The sequence below is a fragment of the Chlamydotis macqueenii genome, chromosome 4 (genome assembly GCF_036417535.1).
Source record: "Chlamydotis macqueenii isolate bChlMac1 chromosome 4, bChlMac1.mat, whole genome shotgun sequence".
Classification (NCBI taxonomy): Eukaryota; Metazoa; Chordata; class Aves; order Otidiformes; family Otididae; genus Chlamydotis; species Chlamydotis macqueenii.
The window spans coordinates 33,246,486-33,265,027 of record NC_141559.1 but is presented as its reverse complement, the minus strand read 5'-3'; the positions used below and the strand labels follow the sequence as shown (position 1 = coordinate 33,265,027).

Genomic DNA, 18,542 nt, shown 5'->3' with positions numbered 1-18,542 from the left:
GCAGCGAAGCAGATACCCTGGGATGTAGTGCTGATGGTTGGAAAGCTCACATCAGGATATCAGCTGATGCATGAACAAGAAGCCAGACTTATTCTTTATATATACAGGCACTATCTCACTGGAACTGCTATGTTATATGGTATAAAATCTGCATCAGATGGAAAATGTACACTGGCAATTACTGGCTTGATAGGATGCTAGCTTGTTTTCTGCACTGGTCCTTTTTCTGTTGGGTTGGTCCCCTGGGGTGAGAGATATCAAGGCTTTTTCCCTACTGCATAAAGACTACGTGGATGAAGCAGGAAAGGGAGGCTTCAGTTTTCCTGCCTACAAAGAGAGCTTGCCAATTGTGGCACGCAGCTGAATGAACCCAGCTACCGTGGGGAAACACCCCGCTCCTGGCAGTCTGGGTTCAGGACTAATCTTTGGCAGCCACTGGCAGGCAGGAACCTGAACTGTACGACACGGAATCCAGCAAAGCTCATTAATAAAATACCCTGCGGACTGCCCAAAGCACTGGGCAGCTAGTTGAAGTAGCCTGAACCCTGGCAGCCAACCACAAGACACAAGTACAGAAACACAGTCAAGGAAAAAACTATTTTTGAGAAGAGGGCTCCAGCTTGGGGTGGGCAGTCAGAATGTCCCTGGTAGCACAGGGGCTGTGCAACCACACTACCTCACAGTCTGCTCCCTCTGCTCCTCTCCCTTTTCCACAGAAAAAGAGTATGCTGAGGAGGGGTCCTCGTGCCCCTGGGAGCAGACAGGCACATGGAAATTCCAAACCTGTAACATCGCTGGATCAAAACACTTCACTGTTATCGTACAGTCTTTTGTACTAAGAGATAAAACCTTATTTCCTTTTGGGGAGGAAAATAGTTCAGGTTACTCTGATGCTGATGCTCTTGGCTTTGTACCTGGCGTGCAGGCGTGCCGGCAGGTGATGGTGACAATTCGCTACAGCAGTGACACTGCAGCGCTAAAATGCTGCCGTTCCCACCTCAGAGCGGGACATGGCTCCTGGGGAGCTGAGCTGGATGAATAACGTGCTGCTGTGCGGCAACAGGCTGCTGAAACGCTGGGTGAGTTCATGCAAAAGGGTAGAGCAGTGACCGCCATGGAAAAGCCTGTGCTCATAAACAGCTGTGAAAAGTCAGCGGCACTTACACAGAAGGAAGCAGACGGATCTCTTCTCTGGCAGGGACAGCATGGGGTGGCTTCCACTGCACCAAGCTTTGCAAGATGTCAGGTCTCAGGCCTGAATTCAGAAAGCCCTTTGGAGCTGTTCTGTCTTACAGACATTCACAGATTTAGCCAGAACGGCCAGTGACACTTAAAAGTCCTTTCTTTTCTCACGTCAGCCTACAAACAGAGACCCAGAATAATTAAGACAGTGTTCATTTTATTGTACTCAGCATGGAAACCAAGAGATGTAAAACAGCAAAACATTGAATTCCTAAGGGACTCAATTGAGTGAGTAACATTGCTTTAGCATCACTGTAAGACTTCTTCACATGCAAACTTCTGTTGGTATGTCGTGAATGAATGCCACGGTACACCTGGAAGCTTAACACGAGCTTTACTTCGTACAGTACATCACGTTCAGTCAGTGTAACTATAAACATAATAAAGCCACAATACTATTAGTTGTCATTAGAAGCCCCCAAGTCAGTTTTCTTTTGCTGCTGACTGAGTCACGGCCGTAATTTTTACGGTGCTTGCAACAGCCAGGAATTCAAAGCTCACCCACTCCCTCTCCCTTGAACTCTGAGCAGAAACTCCCAGTGCTTTTCAGTACAGCACTGAGACCTCAACTTCAGACCTCAGACATGATTTTATGTATGTACCATGAAAGCATGGATCTTTCTCTTCCATTTTACTGAAATTACTCTGGGCAGTGTCTAAACTTTTTGGATGTACTTTTGATGTACTTGAAACCATTCATTATGAACTAGGCTAAGGGAAGTGTTGTTAGGAGGACCCTGCAGCAGAAGGGTTGCCTGTTGTAGCAAAGCTGCCGAGAAGCATCTGAGTCATATTCTGCAGCAGACAACTGCTGGAGACATTGCTGGCAGAATTGTCACTTACTTCTATGTCAGAGATTGTCAATATAAGCAGAAAGCTAACAAAAACGTAAGGTCTAGTATTTCAAACAGGACTTAGTTGATGTGATTCTGCTCCTAATGAGCTCAGATGTTTGCTATCACCCATAGCCTTTGTGCAGAAACCAGTTTGTACATAGAAGTGTGGATTTCCACAAAGCTCAGGAGCCAGTGCGCATCTCTGTACACCCCAGTCACCGCACTTTCTGTTGACAGTCTAGACACAGAGGTTGGCCAACAAGGTTTTTTCTTGGATACAGCTGTGGGAATTTTTTTAGAGACCAGATAAGTAGAAAATCCTTGTTTCTGTACTGCAGAGTCATCTAAACTTGCCTCAAAGTTGTGGAAAACACTAAACCTCCAGCACTCAGTCAGAAGGGCAAAGGGAAAAAAATTGTCTTAGAGAATGAGTAATGTATGAGACCTGCACACATGTATGGTCCTTTCCAACACAGACACATGCACACGTAAGTTTATCTACAGCAAACTTTTCCCTAGAGGAAAAAATATTTCCTCTCTGTGTAATTCGGCTCAGTAATAACATCATTTTCTTCATTAAAGATACACTGCACATTGCAAAATCTTCCTTGCCAGGACTTGATGGAAAATCCACATTATAAACTCTGGGACAGAAGAGCTGCTCAGAAAAGCACAAAGCAGATAAAACAATAAATCTCAGAGTTAAAAAAAAAAGTATTATATTCATTTCAGTTTGGCTCAATGCAGCTGTAATACTTCATTCTTTCTTTTAAACATCTATACTGATTCAAGTGGGATAATTTAGGCCCCTAAAAGAACATTGCAGCCATTTCTATGTAGAGGACCTGATGCTCAGGCCCATGGACCACCGCAGCATCCAGTGACTCCCTTAACTTTCTAAGACCATGGAGCCTGATGATCAGTTGTCTCTCATTCAGAGCAGCCATTTCCTAAAGCAGGGTGTGAAAGACTTACCCTGTCTTGGTAACCTTTTGTATCCATTTTTAAAAGGTGTAGAAGGACAGGCATGGAACAACACAATGGAGCTCATAAGCTAATAACATTTGTACTTTCGTACAAACCTTCCATATACTGAGCTAAGTCATGAAACACTGGTATGGTAGATTCCATCAGGCTTCCAAACTGAAAAGCAGTGGCAGCCAGCTTGAATTTTGCATCAATTTCAACACTGATTTTCATTTGGATTTCCACTTCTAACTTTAACACTTCAATATAGTAGTGAGATTCAAGATAAAGCCAGTGTTATCTTTAGAGCATATATTCACCTTTTCTGAATCCCTTGAATATACTTCTATAAACAGCGCATTTTACAAGCTCTTACGTGGCAGTAGCAGTAATAAACCTTGTTTATTAGGTTGTTTGCCTAGTGGTTTTGTTGATTCTTATTTGGATATATCTATACATACTAGAAAAATATACAGCCTTTGGAAATGGTCATTTTCCTAAAAGCCATGCGACACCAACAATATGAAAAATGTGTGAGCTCAGAATGAACAAAGAAGCAAAACATTGGCTTTACAGACATAGGAATGGTAATTCCTTGTGAAGCACCTGCATCAACTTTTACTTCTCTTTTGGTCCCTCCCTCCCCTTGTTTCTCAGTAATTCCTTCTTGCATATTCAAAAGGCTTTTCTTTCTCTGAAATGGAGAAGACACATAATCTCCTCCTTGTCCCTCCAGCTCTTTCCCCATTCTTTTTTTCCAAACCAAATGAGGCACTACGTCAGCACTTGTGCCCAAGGCAAGTGAAAACTTAGCAAGGCAAAGTGAAAACCTAAAATCTTTCCCATGAGATGTGCTGGTGATTGTCGACTCATTTTTGTGTGTTGGTTTTTGGCACATTATTGCTTGGCTTCAAATGCACGCCTGCAGGACTTCTGTGCCCACCAGGCAGTGCCACCAACGTTTTGCAGTTTGTCTTTGCACTCGTATTTACCCAGAATACAAAAGCACAGTGCTCTGCTGACCACTACGGTTTTTCCAGTTATGCCCATGCAGTTGTTCAGATGCATCCACTTAGTAACTTGCCCGTCAGCGCTTTGTGGTACATATGTACTGATGAAATTTTCCTGGAAGAAAGGTCATTTGGGGTGGGGAAGAAGGTGTGAGTGGACAGGCTGGTGAAGACTCACAGCTGGAAGCAGCTGCAGGGAACCAGGAGAGATCTCCCATTCCCCACAAAGAAAAGTTAATTCCAGTGTCGGCACAGCACCCTGCTCATTCATTGCCAAGCCCCGTTTGCTCTCAATAAAGCAGCTCATACCCACATGCTAGAAATATTTTGGAGAGCTTAAGCTAAAGGATAAAGTTCATGGAAATCAGTGAATGCGTGATAGCCATTTATTCTTCTCTGGAAAAAATATAACAATCCATTTATATATCCAGACTGAGCATATTTGTAAAGGGACAGTTCAGAGTAAGCTGGCTCACATAGCAACAGTGAGGAGCACAGTGGAGAGAGGAACGCAAGTTGAGCCAAGGGACACCGTTTCGCAGGAAGACAGCCTGGGCAGCTGCTAGCGAGGGAGGGGCAGAAGGAAGGCGAGAGGAGCAGCGCAAAGCCTTGGACCTGGACAGAACACAGCAAACACTGCGGACAACTTGCGGAACCTCTTCAGGGCTGACACAGACACAACGTGGGAAGAGACAGCGAACTTGCCAACTAACCCTGACCTAGTGATACTGCCACTATTAATCCCACACAAAATTTCACATGAAACTCACATCTCAGACACTGCTAGGAAATGGAACACGGATGTGCCGTAAAACTCCCAAATATATAGAGGAAAACTAGAGTCAATTCAGTACCCTACCTAGGGGCAACACCTTTCACTGAAGTGGGTTAAAATATTTTATCTTACAGTATTTTACCTCTCTGCTATGGAAAAATTGCCCCAAAACAGCTGCTTTGAAGGCTTGGCAGTTGATATACTCAAAAAGTCTGACCTCTGAAATAAAGAGGACTACCTCAAGTCTGCTTCACAGAAAAAAGAAAAAAAAAATTAATACTCATTTACACTGTGTAAACCTGTAACACTTACAGAGTAAGTTGTAAGAGTAAGGTCTACAGATAAGTCAGGTGTGTGGTGCTAGAGACAGAAATAAATTATCATCATGATTCATGAAAAATCTTTAATGGATTAAACATAACCCCTGTTTAACTCTAGTACTCTGCAGGATTACAATATCCAAATCCCCAGTGCTTTGCAGGATTGAAAACTAAATTTTCTACAAACCGCAGGAGTTCCCCAGCCTCCCATCATAAATTCTGGTGGACAGAATGAAAAGCTAGTGGGAAGCACATTTCCCAGGTTGAAAAATATTATTAAGGTGAGAAATGTGACCAACATACACTCGAGACATTATTGTACACCACACTTCTAGAGAAAACAGTCACTAAGCTACATTTATTAGCAGTTTCTACAACTTTTCTAACATTAGAAATACAGCGAAGATTGTCTCAAGATTTCAGTACTTCTGTAAAGTAAATGTTTCAAGTTAACAATATAATGGTTTATAATATAGAGAGCATTAGGTAAAACAAAATACGCACAGGCTAAATAAATGGTATTTGATTTATGAAAGGCAGCAAGAAAAGCACCAAAATACTGCCAAAAAAAGTAGAGTTGGCTAAGGACTTAAAACGAAAAAAAAAAAAAAAAAGAGTCTAACACACTAGATGTGTAGGCTCGTGCACCCAGATGCATGGGATAACCCACACCTACGGGAAAATGTAGAGAGAAAAAAGATCCACACCACTTTTAAAGAGTGATTCAGAGGAGGGGTGCTCAGCACCATTGGAGGCTGGGAGCAGGGGCTGCCCACCCTGGCTCAGGAGCCAGAACAGCTCGCTGCTTTTGAAAGACTTGGCTGGAGCACCACAGCGCGAAGGTGGGCACCATCCTGCTGGCTGCGGGTGCATTCACCCACGTGCTCTCTTGTGCCTCGCCTGCCCCGTGTGCATCGCCTGCTGATACCTTAAGCATGGCTGATGGAGGGGAGGAAAAGCCCGCAGAATAGATCCCTCTCTCACCTCCCCTTCTAGCCATCAAAACCCCACTGACTTAACTTCTCCCAGAGAAATAATCATTCTTCAGCCTTGATCCTCGCCCTTTGCCTGGTTCTCCATTTAAGAGGGAGGGGAAGACCTGGCTCTCTGGGGCTCCCACAAGAACGGTGCCCCACAGTATCAACAGAAGTCAGACTGCTTAGCAGTCAGTGTCCCTGGCCTTTTCACAGACTTGCCTCAGTGTGAGTAACTTACACACCAGGGAAGTTGTCTTGTCTTAAGTCTTTACAGCTGTTGAACCTTAGCTTCACCTCACCTAGCTTCCTCCAGCCCACCCTGTTGTAGGAGACCTCAGGATGCACACAAATAACTTCCCATAGTAATTCTGACCATCTCTCTGCTTCTTGCTTTGTCAGACGGTGCTGCTCTCCCTGCAGCAAGGTGGCAATTTAAATTTGTGCTTTTGCTAAGTGCCTAGCTTTTCATTGGACAGTAGTCAGGATGGGGGCATAATGTGGAAATACACCAGCTGTGGCAATAAGAACGGCATGATGGAGCGCGTGGCTACTCGGAAAACAAAGGGGAATAATTTTCCACTGTTGCTGCATCACAACCCCAATAACACAACTGAACAGCAGGACTCGAGACTTGTGGGGAAGGATTCTCTCAACCCCCACAGACATCTATGCACCCCTGCAGACTGCATCAGTCTAACACAGAAGAGGGAGCGGGTCGGACGCAGCAATTAGGACGCCTAAAATTCTGCAGCATGGACTGGAACACGTTGTGCTGCCTCCCTTTCAGTTTTTTATTTGAGGATGTATCCGAGGAAATGGATTTCCGAGTCTGACTGTTCTGGGCCTGTATCAGTTTCTCGTGTTCCCGTATTTGTCTCTGTAAGTGATTCTGGATGGCAATTCCCAGGGATTCTGGATCGAGGGAAGCACCGTAAACCTCCCACGTCATGCCCTGCTCATCCCAGACAACATCCCTGACATGTTTGGACTGCTTCACCTGCACTTTTGCCTCCATGGCTGGGGTGGGCTGCTTTTTGTTTTCCCCCAGGTTTGGCAAGGCATGAGCTGAAGCAGAAAGAGCGGCTGTGTGAAGCTCACGTCTGGACTCCTTGTCCTGGAGGCCTTGCTGCTGGGGAGCTGCTGATGCCTCCAAGGGAGGGGCGAGACGTGCAGAACTCACACTCAACTCGGGCGTCAGTCCTGCCTGCAGGCTCTGGCCGCCGGCCGCCTGAGCCTGGCCAGCGTTCTCCTGGCCTCTGCTCCCCTCCTCTTCACCTGCGTCCTCCGAGCAGGCCTTTACGTGGACAGCTGCAGGGTGGCTGCTAACATTCATCCCTCCTTTAGGATCAAGCACCACTGAGTGTTCTTCCTTCGGTTTTACCACAGATTGATGAGGAATGGCCTCCCCTTGACTCGCATCCTTACTTTGCACAGGTTTTTGCTCAGAGCTGCCCAGGACCTCCTTCTGCTTGACTTCACTGTCTGTACTACAGAGTAAAGGTAACCGGCTGCTTCCTGGATGACAAAGATCTTGCACGTTGTTCTTGGTTCCTGGGACAGTAGCAGCAGAAGTGCTTAGTTCACCAGCACCAGACCCAGACTGTGCTGGAGTTTGATTACTGGAGTCAACTGCAAGCTGCTCAACAGGGACAGGCTTTGGTGGGACTGGAGCATCCCTTGGCAGCTGCGCAGCATCCTTGCCGTCACGGGCTGCACCAATCATTTCAGCATTACCCACAGATGTCCCTTGGGAGGTAATGGCTGCAGGTGAGAAAGGGAGAACAGGTTTTGCATTATCTGCTGATGCTGGAGACACCACGTCAGATGGGACCCCAGGCAGTTTGACAGGCTGGGTTTGGGCTGAAGCAGTCACAGCCATAACAACAGTCGATTTTGACGTGATACCAGGAGAACACGGGGACTTTTGTTGTGAGGATAAACTGTCAGTAAGTGCAGACTGGCTCAGCCCCAAACCTCCTTGGTAAATTATGTGCAGTTCTTCCTTCTCCTCTGGAGGAGGATTCCCTTTTAAGAAGGCAGCAAGGATGCTGGGACTGGTGGAGGCCGATTTGCTCTCCACAGTAGCCACGGCCTGAACCTCAGCATCTCGCCATGTCCTGATTACTGCTTCCTGAGTTAAAGAGCTGCTCTCTGGCTTAACCGTCATCGTACCTGTTTCTCGGAATCTGGAGAGCTGAGTGGGGCCTGGACTCCCCAGCTCGGCATCTGTGTTGCGTATGGGATGCGGGCTCTCGTGGGTAGACTGGGCCAGTGCCTCACTGCTCTGCGCCACTTCAGTTTTATCTGTGGGATGCAGCTGTGCAGTGTCTGCAGCCCCGCTTTTTGCCTCCAAACCGGTCTGTGGGTCTCTCCCCAGGCCAGCTTCGGTGTGCCTCGCTGGCAAGGCTGACTGACATGCAGCAGAACCAGTCTTTTCTGCTCCTTTGTCTTTTTCCCCTCTTTGTAGAAGGTTTGCCTGAGAAGTACAGCAGGACTCATTACCCCTAATAGGGTCGCCTGGGGAAGAATAATTTAACACCTCAAGTGCTGGCTGATCATCAGTCTCCTGAGGTTTCAAGGCAGAGTCATCCATTTGCGTCAGGGAGCTCGTTTTCGCCTGGCTGCCCTGCACAAACTGCCGGGAGCTCTGAGGGGCTGGCATCATCTCTGGCCCCTGCCCTGCCAAGGGGGCTCCTGCTGCAGTGGTGGCTGGTGCTGCCGGTCCCCGGCTGCCCTCTGCCCAGGAGCAACCGGCAGGCTCTACAGCTGATGGATGCCCCTCCACAGCTTTGCTGGCGGGCCCAGGAAGGAAGGTTTCCCGCTGGCTAGCATCGTCCTCGCGGCATTGCTCACACGTCTGCACGTTGGCAACTGCTGCACATCTCAGGTCAAAGAAGCAAACTCCAGCAGAGCCGGATGGCACGCAGGGGAATCCATTGCTGGCCTTCTCTCCAGTGGGTAGTTGGGGCTGGTGCTTAGCAGCTTGCAGATCTCCCAGGTGCTCCTCCTCTGCAGAAGCTGTGAGCAGGGAAAGCTTGGCAGACCTCAGAGGATCTGGTACAGTCCCCATGGACTGTCTCCGAGATGTGGTTTGCTCTCAGCTTCTCCTCGGAGTTTTCTCACTGGGCGGTGGGTGCAACAGGGCAGGCTGTCGGCCACAGGTTTCCTGTAAAGCTAATCTGTTAATGAAAGAAACATAGTGTTAGCAGCAGTCAGATTTAAGAAGAAAAAGCACCCAGAACAGATTACGCCTGTCACCCTGTGACCTGAGTGGATCCTACACCTTTGCTGAGCACCAGTTCCCCCTTCTTCTCATGGAGAGCCCTCCTCTAACTCCACTACTAACAAGGACGTGCTCATGACAGGCAACAAGTCAATTCAGACTAATGGGGATGAACTCAAACCTCACCAGTAAAAGGAACAAAGAGGGACGACAACCTGCTGGGTGCTGCAGATAAACACCAAGAGAAGCTACTGCACTGAACAGCACCAGGTCTGCACACACTTACTGCTTTCACACTTAGATCCTTTGAAATAATTGAAAGGAAGCCAGCTTGATTAATAAACGGGAGTACAGATGATCTAGAAATCAATTTACGAGCAGGTGGTATGAAACTGGAAAGGGGACACTGCAGCACTGCAGAACAGGAGGGGCCCATGCCATACCCAGTAAAGCACTAGGGTGGGATTTTAAGTAGGTGGAGTGGAGTTATCCAGGTTGAAATCTGGCCAGGGCCGCAGAGAAACTGCTGCTTCAAAGAGGAGGCAATCTCCAAATATGCTTGTTGGCTGGGCTTTCAAAAGGACTCAGCACTGCCCAACTCAAATCTTGCCAGAGATCAAGGGCTGGATCCCCATCAGTGTCAGCAGAGTGATGGTGGCCAGCGATGATATCCCATCCCAGTCTTCTTTTAAACTGCAAGCTACCTATGCCTGTTTAAAAGGCTTTCCCCAGCTTATGCTGCCGGCGAAGCATGGGAAGATGAGACTTGGGAGACACTCTGAACATTTTAGTTTTTTGTTAGCGAGAGGGATGATGCCGGGAAAACGACTGCACCTCTGCATGCCCCTGTCTCTGCAGGCACACAGTGGGGTCTCCTTTGGTACAATACTTGGGAGATGCTGCTGGAAAGAGCTGTACCATTGCTCAGCTGACCCACATCCTCCCTACTCCCTAGCAAAACCAGCAAAAGCCCATTCCAGAAAACATCCCTAACTCTCCTTCCCTCTCTCAGCCTGAATGGCAGTAGACTAACTTCCTTAGTTTCTGTAAGATTTATCCTAAATTTCAGCACCCTAGGGTACTTAGAAAGAGCAACAGGAAAAAAATGCTCAAAGAAAGGAAAATTAAAACAAATACAGTCAACCTATTTTTCTAAGAAAAGGAAAGTGCTGCAACTTATTACTTATTCATTAAGCTTTATGTCTTCCAGACATCAATAATTTATTATTTTTATACTGTCTCTTTGGGCTCTGTCCAACCATAGTCTGCTGGGTTAAGCCAGCCCTGGGAAACTGTGATCTTGCCCCTGAAGGATCCCGAGTTTCTTAGCTGCAGTCTGTGATAGCAGCCCTGCATCTTGCCAGCCTTTCTGGCAAGGCTAATGATTGCGATGCTTTTTGGGAAGTACTGAGTTTACGTAAACAAGACTGCAAATCCGTGGAAGTTTGTGGCTGCCTACAAGATGTCTCCGCTTCATTTCACGCTCACTTTAAAGCCAGACAATGTAATCCTGAAGGAAAGGAGAGCTATTCCAAGCTGAACATCTAATGACCGTGAGGAGAGGAGCAGATGGCTTTGGGCATCTGTTTGTCTAACTTCTGTTACTCTCTTCTTTCCTTTTCCAAATATCAGTGCAAACCAAACCAGTACATACAATTTAGCAGGTCACATTTATTTTTTTTTTAGATCTAGAGTTTATTTAGGAACAACTAAACAAATAATGGAATAAAACAACTCCCCATTTTTAGGATGAGACATCCTATTTGGTAAACATTTTCAGAAGAAATAAAGGTGGCAAAGCAAACCTATTTGGCTCTTCACTATGGAAAAAGAGGGAAAGGCACTGTCTTTAACTCCTACCCACTCGACAGGAGAGCGACTCCTAATTTTTCAGTTGAGTTAGTTCTGCCCTGAACCCCCACATGAATTCCCCCATCTGTTCAGTGGCTCTTCACCAGCATCACTAGAAACACACATTCAAACGACTACCACATGTGCTAATTAAAAGCAATTCTGCTACCAAGTCCTTGACAAATAATGCCAACAGAGGAATTCTGCCCCAAAAAACCCATGTGGACCTATTCTCTGGTGTGGAACAACACAGTATAACCCAGACATTTCTCTTGAACACAGGTTGGGGGGCTGGGTCATTCTACTGCCTAGGATGACTCTGAAAATCAGTCAGTTCATGAGAATAAGGTTTTTATAAAGAGCCATTTCCTTGTTAAGACTCTTCCCTAAGCCATCCTAATAACAGGTGCCAAAGGTGCTGTAGTAGTCTGAATAAATGCGGCAATTTTTGACGATGCTGTTTCTTAAGAATTAATAAAAATCAGAATGAAATATAAGTCTCAGGCAAGAGAAAAGCAAGCAAACACAACTAATTACAAAACTGGAACGGAATTTTGATTATTGAAGTCTTATTTATTATTATCGTCTCATTTTTATTATTGAAGTCCTACTATACAGGAGTGAAGAACAATGCTGGGACCTGTGGGCAACAGAAGAAATTGAAATACAAAACCCAGTAGTAGGCCAAAAACATGTCAAAACAAATCAAGATTGCTGATAAATTTTTCAAGTGTTGTAAGCCTGACCTGGAGGTCAATCATCCAAAATGTTCTTTGATCAGGACGTGAAATTAGTATCTCCACAAAGGTAAAAATAAATTTTTAGTAGTAAGAACAGAATTTTTACACCAACACAGTTCCCCTTCACCTTATTCTTTCAGATCACATTAGTCTGCCTGACCGTGTCAATCTCATCTCAATATAGAATTTTTCTAGACCTTTTGCAACAAGAAGTTTCTAACTTTGACAAAGTCTATGTTTGGCTTATATGGTCTGGGAGGGTCCCAGCATGGCCAGCAGACCTTCAAGGACTCTGGTCACTGAGTAGGTCTTCTTTGTGTGTCTTAAAATAACCAAAAAAAACCCCAAAACCCAAACCTCAAGAAGTTTCCAGGCAAATCAATGCTGACAATGTAAAGAAACTCCTATTTATTTCGGTAACACTCATCTCCCAATAAAACAACACCACAAATTTCCCTCTTGCTGCTTATGAGAATGTCAACAAAACCAGAAAGTCTGCATGTTTAATAAAACAAAACAAGAAACTTGCAGGAAATGCCAGCTTAAGGTTCTGGTTCCCATTCTCTCTTGAAAAATCTGAAAATCTGCAGAAGCAGAAATAAGACTGCCAGCATCTCCATCTATCCTCAATTTAAAAAATAATTTAAAAACAAACAATGAAAAACGATTAAAAAGCAGCTCCCAAACTAATTAAGCACCCCTTCCCTAATTCGGGATTCTCATCAGCTTTCCATTCCTTGAGCCCACTCTTCACCCTTGTCTCTACAAATGGAAGAAAAAAATATTTGTTCTTAACACTTCTAATCTCATCATATCATCTCTCAGGTCATCACAAAAATCACCACACAACTGCATGGGTTAAGGACGCAGATAAACATCTGCTGAACTCAGCCTCCCTTCTCATTTCTTTATCTAAGGAAAAGACAATGGCACGCTTCAGCTCATAGTAGAGCACTGAACATATAGAACGAAGCACATCTCTTTAAATTCTAAACATACACATGCACTTGCATCCTTCTAATTCTACACTCAGTGTTTTTTTTTTTTTCCAGCTCATTAAGTTGTTGTTCTCTGTAAACGCTGTGACTTCCTCTTTTGAGTGTCAAAAGGTGGGTGTTATTCTGTTTGTTTGTGAAAAATTGGCTTGTAGGTTATTTTCTCCTAATTAACCGTGGGACTGAAGACTGGTACTACAAATAAAGGACGGTGCAAACCAAGGACATATTCATTAAAATATAAAAGAGGTTGCCAAAGAAGTAAGACACAAGATACCCAGCTTCCATCTTTCAGCATGCTTTGGGATGCTGACAGGAGACAGACCCTTATGCTGCAGTCATGGGGAAGTAAAAGGCGACAGGGGATGCCTGCAGATACCTTGCGTACATGTGGTTCCCACAAGAGATGGGGTTGGCATTTCAAGGAGAAGGTGTGCAAACTCCCACTTCCCCTCCTATGCCTGGGGTTATCGCAGGCCACACCTGCAAACACCACAGGAACCTGGGCCAGAGACGGACAGGGAGGTGGACGGCAGAAGCAAGGGGTTCCACACTACGGGGCTGCAGCACCCTCTGTGCAGGCAGCGGGCAAAGCAGGTGCTCGCATGTGGTTCTTGGCTTTTGACTGGCCTCTGCCGATTCAATTAGCAGGACCGCTGGAGCACTTTAGCAGATATGGTGAAATACCTATTTACTCCCTCACTGTCCAGTGAACCGATACGACTTTACTCGGCCCAGATGAACAACAGCCTGTTGCTAGGCTGCTTTCAGTGCAATAAGGTGTTTTCTGCCCTTTTTCACTATCCACCTTTTGCTTCTTGATGCTTTTCTGTTGCCTTAAACTGCAACTCACCTCGACTCTGCTCACCAGCTGGGCCCCTCAATATGGTATCTGAGCACTTTTGTTGCAGCATCAGGGCACAGGACTAGCTGTTATGGACCCACTCAATCGTATGACCATATGAAGGTCATAGTTGTTCACACCCAAAGCCTTGTTTGGCTCTATCACAACTGCCCTGAGGACAGAAACAGGGCAACACGTGATAGATGGTGCGTGCCTTATTTGCATATTCACCATTATGTTCCCTTAAACAGCTGGTTGGGTCAGTCACACCCCTCTAGAAGGACAACAACTCAGCTCGACGAGCCACGGAAGAAACGCTGAAGGGGAAGCTAAGAAGGAGCTGGGATGCGGCAGCCTCTGCAGGCAGCATCCAGCCAGGCACCAAGGGTGACAGGAGGAATTTCTCAGGGGCTGGAGAGGACCAGGAAGTCTCATGAAGCTCAGGAGCCCCAGTGCTGGCTGCAACCCTGCCTGGGAGCAAGGGCCTGCCTGTGACAACTTCTTAACTTACCTGTTTATTTTTATTTTTCACTATATTAAAAATTACATTTCTCATTTGTAATTTTTTAACTCTGTGTGTGGGGGGGTTTATTTGAAAAGCTTTTCAATTATTCTTGTTATTTTTTGGGGTAGGGATATTTGCTTCAGAAAAAAACATCTGATTCACTTGAAGGCTTTGGCCAGCCTAGAGTCCTAGCACGCACGCAGATGTTGATCCTCTGTACGCCTTTCCTGCTGCTGGCCATCAGGAGTTTAAGGATTTTCTAAAGCGAAGGACACATTTTAATCACTTTTGGAAATGAATGCACATCTGTTTATGAAACCCCTTTGCCTATTTGGCCTGCTTGCTCAGGTGTCAAGACACGATGCTGAAAAATGGAAAAGGCGGAGTGAAAAACGGAGGATTGTAATGGTAAAAAACCAAGGAAAACTGGGTGACAAATCAAGGGCAAGACGCACTGCTGTTTTTTGCCAAAAAGAGATGGCTGCCAATCAGCCTGACAGCTACCGAAGATTTATCTAGCAATATTTTGTACAAGCCGAATAAATTTATTTTTCTGACTGTTGACTCCTCTTGTCTTGCATCTCTCTGCCAGGTGTAGCCTTAACTCTGCCAAGCACAGAGCGTGAGCACTCCACTTTAGAAGGACAAAGCTCAGCTTAACCTGCTGCCCACCACACAGAGATGATAAAGTGGGTTAAGCCAGTCCTACCAAATGGCACGGCGACCTCTGGGCCTAATCCAAAGCAAAGCCAACTGCTTTGCATCTTCCTTCATTTCGCTGAGCTTTAGATCAAACCTGAAGCACACTCTTCCAAGAGGCCACAGTAACCTTACTGCCGATGGTATTGTCTGCTCAACTAGATGTAAAGCAATTCTGATTAATTTGAAATCCATTTTAAAATATAATATTTACAATATTTTCTCACTGCAGCATGCAGATAGCATAGCTGGATTTTGTTTCTGCAGGTAACTCTTGCACATTTTCTCTTTAAATCTACGCTCTCTGTGCTCCCTACACTCTTGCTGAATTCCTGGAAGTCCAGAAAGGGCAGTGTCCAGCAGACCGCAGAAGAGGCTTGCCAAGACAACCTCTCTCAAGTATGCTCAGGTACTTAGCAGTGAGCACAAGGGATCATCTATCTATAATTTTGGTTCTGCAGTGTTTATCCCAGTTTAGAAACAAGCATCAGTCACTCCATTGCTAACGTGACCTCAGGACAGCCAGAAAAATCAGTATCAGCATCAGCAGCTCTAGACTGGTATAAAAACAAGGCATCCAGGCAGGGCTGAACCAGATTTGGGGTACACCTCTGCTCCAACTTCAGGCTGAAGGGTGCGAAGTAATCCGAGTCCCATGGCTGCCTGAGTGCAGGACGGTGTCGACAAGCTCATCCGAGAATCTGGGCTTGTGAGCTTGAGCAGAACTTTACCCCAACACTTCAAAATGGTCCAGAGACACGTGTGCACTTCAGCCCAGGGACACACGTGTGGGATTATCTGCAGACGGATTTTAACAGTCAGGCCTATAACCACGGATGAATAAAGACTCTGCGATGACCAAGCCTGATTCAGCCCTACTGCCCTCTTGGCAGCAGAATAATTAGTTACCCTTCAATTAGAAAGATGTCCATCTGAAAGGAAGTAGGACTGCAGCTCTGCTCTGAGACAGGATGTTCTAGCCTGCGTCCCATCTGTTCCTTGTGGGCAGCACCCGCCTCGCCCCAGCCAGGAGACAAGCAGCAACCACCATGTCCAGCTCTGATGCCTGTTCACGGAGCCCTGACGGAGCCCCTGCGCTGTTACCAGTGCCTCTAGAATCTCTCAAAAGAGCCCCACACAGGGTCAGAGGGGGCTGGCATGGGAGGGAACGGCAGGAGGGCTGGGTGGCAGCCTAAAAGCGCACAACCTGCACAACCTTCTCCCCACACTATCCCCTCCTCTGCCCCGCATCACCGTCCTGCCCCTCTACTTTCCCACTGAGCTCATGCTCCGCTGTGCCCTCGAGCATCCTCCCTATGGGCAGAGAGGGGTCTTGGGCAGCAGCATGGGGCTGCCAAGACAGGCTCTCTCTTTGCACGCCTCCTCCCAGGGCTACAGCACCTGGTAAGAAGGCTTTCTTTGGTGAGGTGCCTAAGTACGCGAAAGTCCCTGCTGAACACTGGGCTTGCTGCAGAACACCGCCAAGAGCCCGTCAGTCTTTCTCCTCCAAGGTGAAAGGGAAGGATAAATGGCTTTATGAAAACAGCCAAATAAAACAACAACTACATTGGCCAGCAGCCAGCTGAAACAGTCGCATAAGCTACAGCAATGCTCCTACCTCATATCCTAGGCCACCCTAGAGGGATGTGACGTGGATAAAACCCACAGGAATATATATTTTGCTTCTTTTTTATTATTATTAATTGCATGTTACTATGTTTAGCCTTATTATTTATCAGTGCATTTTTTATTTCAGTATCTGACACGGCAAGTGACTTTTAAGGAAACACAGTCTGACTTCAAGGGCAAGCCACATTTCAGGAGGAACATCTGCGTGCACCCTCCTAACATGTGCACATGTGAGGAAACCAGCAACCTGCTGTCCACATCAGGCGACTGACTCCATTTCACAGCAGCTCACTGCCACATTATTTTTCTTCAGCCTATTATTAAGTAAAAATAAGAAGCGGTGTTTGAGGGATGTGAAGAAAGGGTCATATGGACTTTTCAGAAACTACTTTCATGTTCGATGTTGAAGGCACAGAATTGCCCATCAACCAAGTGGGAATTTCATTCCTTATCTATCCCACTATCTTCTTCCGCCTGATAAAAGCATGGTGAAATACAACTCCTCATTAATGCATTTCATGCAACTGAATGCATTTGAACATTGACAGCTGACAAACAAAAGCCCGGTTTTTCAAGAGAGCAGTTCAACAATAGCCAACAAGAAATACCTTTTTTTTCTACACAGCAATGCCCATGTGACTCCATCATAAAGCATAGTGATCATCTTCAGGGGTGCAAGCATAACACTGGCTCAGTGCCCATGCAATTCTTGCTTTCTCTGCTAAGACACCCAGCTAACTAGCAGCAACCAGGATGGTGAGATTTATGTGGACTTCCACCTATTGGGAGCTGGACCAGGACCTGAATCACATTTTGTGTGGCCAGGAAAACATAACTACTGCTGAGCAAGTGTGTCTAGGAAAGGGTGGCTCTATGGGACAAAGGATGTTATCTATTTCTAACATGCTTTCAGATCCTCAGAAGCAAATTTCCTGAATTTCATGATGACCTTCTCCTTAAGAACATTTCCCCAGTGCACTGAATGCAAACACTCATCATATGGCTGAAGTAGCCCCAGCAGTGGTGGTAGCACCTTAGATAGTTGGGCCTGATTTACTGCTGGGTAACCATATTATTGGTGCCCAGAGAAGAGTATAGTAGCAGCACTTTTTGTTTTAACCAACCTTGCAAGTAAGGAAATTTTGCTTTGGAAGAGCTGATAGCAGGAGGAATGTCTTTTGCGTAAGGTAAAAGCCAATGATAATGTTTAACTCTCATGCACAATCTGAGAAATTAACTTATCCTCATATATCATATTATTTTAATGAAGATGCTGGGCTCGGTATTAGAGAAGGGAATAGCTCTATACGTAACAGGCACCTGGCAAAGGACACATCCATTGTCGCTTACAGGCGTTATCCTAACGGAAAAGAACTACTCTAAATGGCATATAATTAGAGGAGAAGGATGCAGAGCCTAACCAGTCATTACTGAAACAGAAATTTGCTGTAGCATGTGATTAACCTAAGAAAGGCACGATGATGATCTCACCATGTCTGCTCTTGCCTCCTGGCTATCAGAAACACAACTAATGTGAATAAAGGGGCTGGCAGCTGAAACAGCTATCACCGTGGCTTTTTTTTTTTTTAAAGCCAGTTAAAAATATCTTGCCTTCTTCCTGCCGCCACCTCAGCTGTTGCTTCCTGTTTCTTCACGTTCTCACTTTGCTCTGCTGCTGTCTGTCATTGACAATAAGAGCAGTAAAAAGAACAAAATAATCTCCTTAGTAAACCGCCTCCTGCTAAACATCTCAAAAAACCAGGAGAGGAAGCGCCATGTGCTGGGCCACTTTTTGTCTGATGTATTGAGGCTCTGCAGGAAACAAAATAGCTGCAAGTTGGAAGCCTTCAGTGTTCAGAGATAAAATCAGAGCCATTCAGTGGCATCTTTACAAGGCCAGCAAATGCTCTTTTGAAGGCAATGACTCAAA

The 18,542-nt window shown here is 45.8% G+C and overlaps 1 protein-coding gene across 2 annotated transcripts in view; it reads right to left on the bottom strand.

Annotated features, from left to right (window-relative positions):
* Positions 1 to 4,422: 4,422 nt before the first annotated feature.
* Positions 4,423 to 18,542, bottom strand: part of GPRIN3 (GPRIN family member 3) — a 30,482-nt gene continuing 16,362 nt past the window's right edge. For both annotated transcript variants that reach the window (XM_086747480.1, XM_086747481.1), the window contains exon 2: positions 4,423 to 9,305. In XM_086747480.1, the coding sequence (XP_086603606.1) occupies positions 6,815 to 9,196 (2,382 nt within the window). In that variant the 5' untranslated portion in view covers positions 9,197 to 9,305 and the 3' untranslated portion in view covers positions 4,423 to 6,814. The remainder of the gene's footprint in view (positions 9,306 to 18,542) is intronic.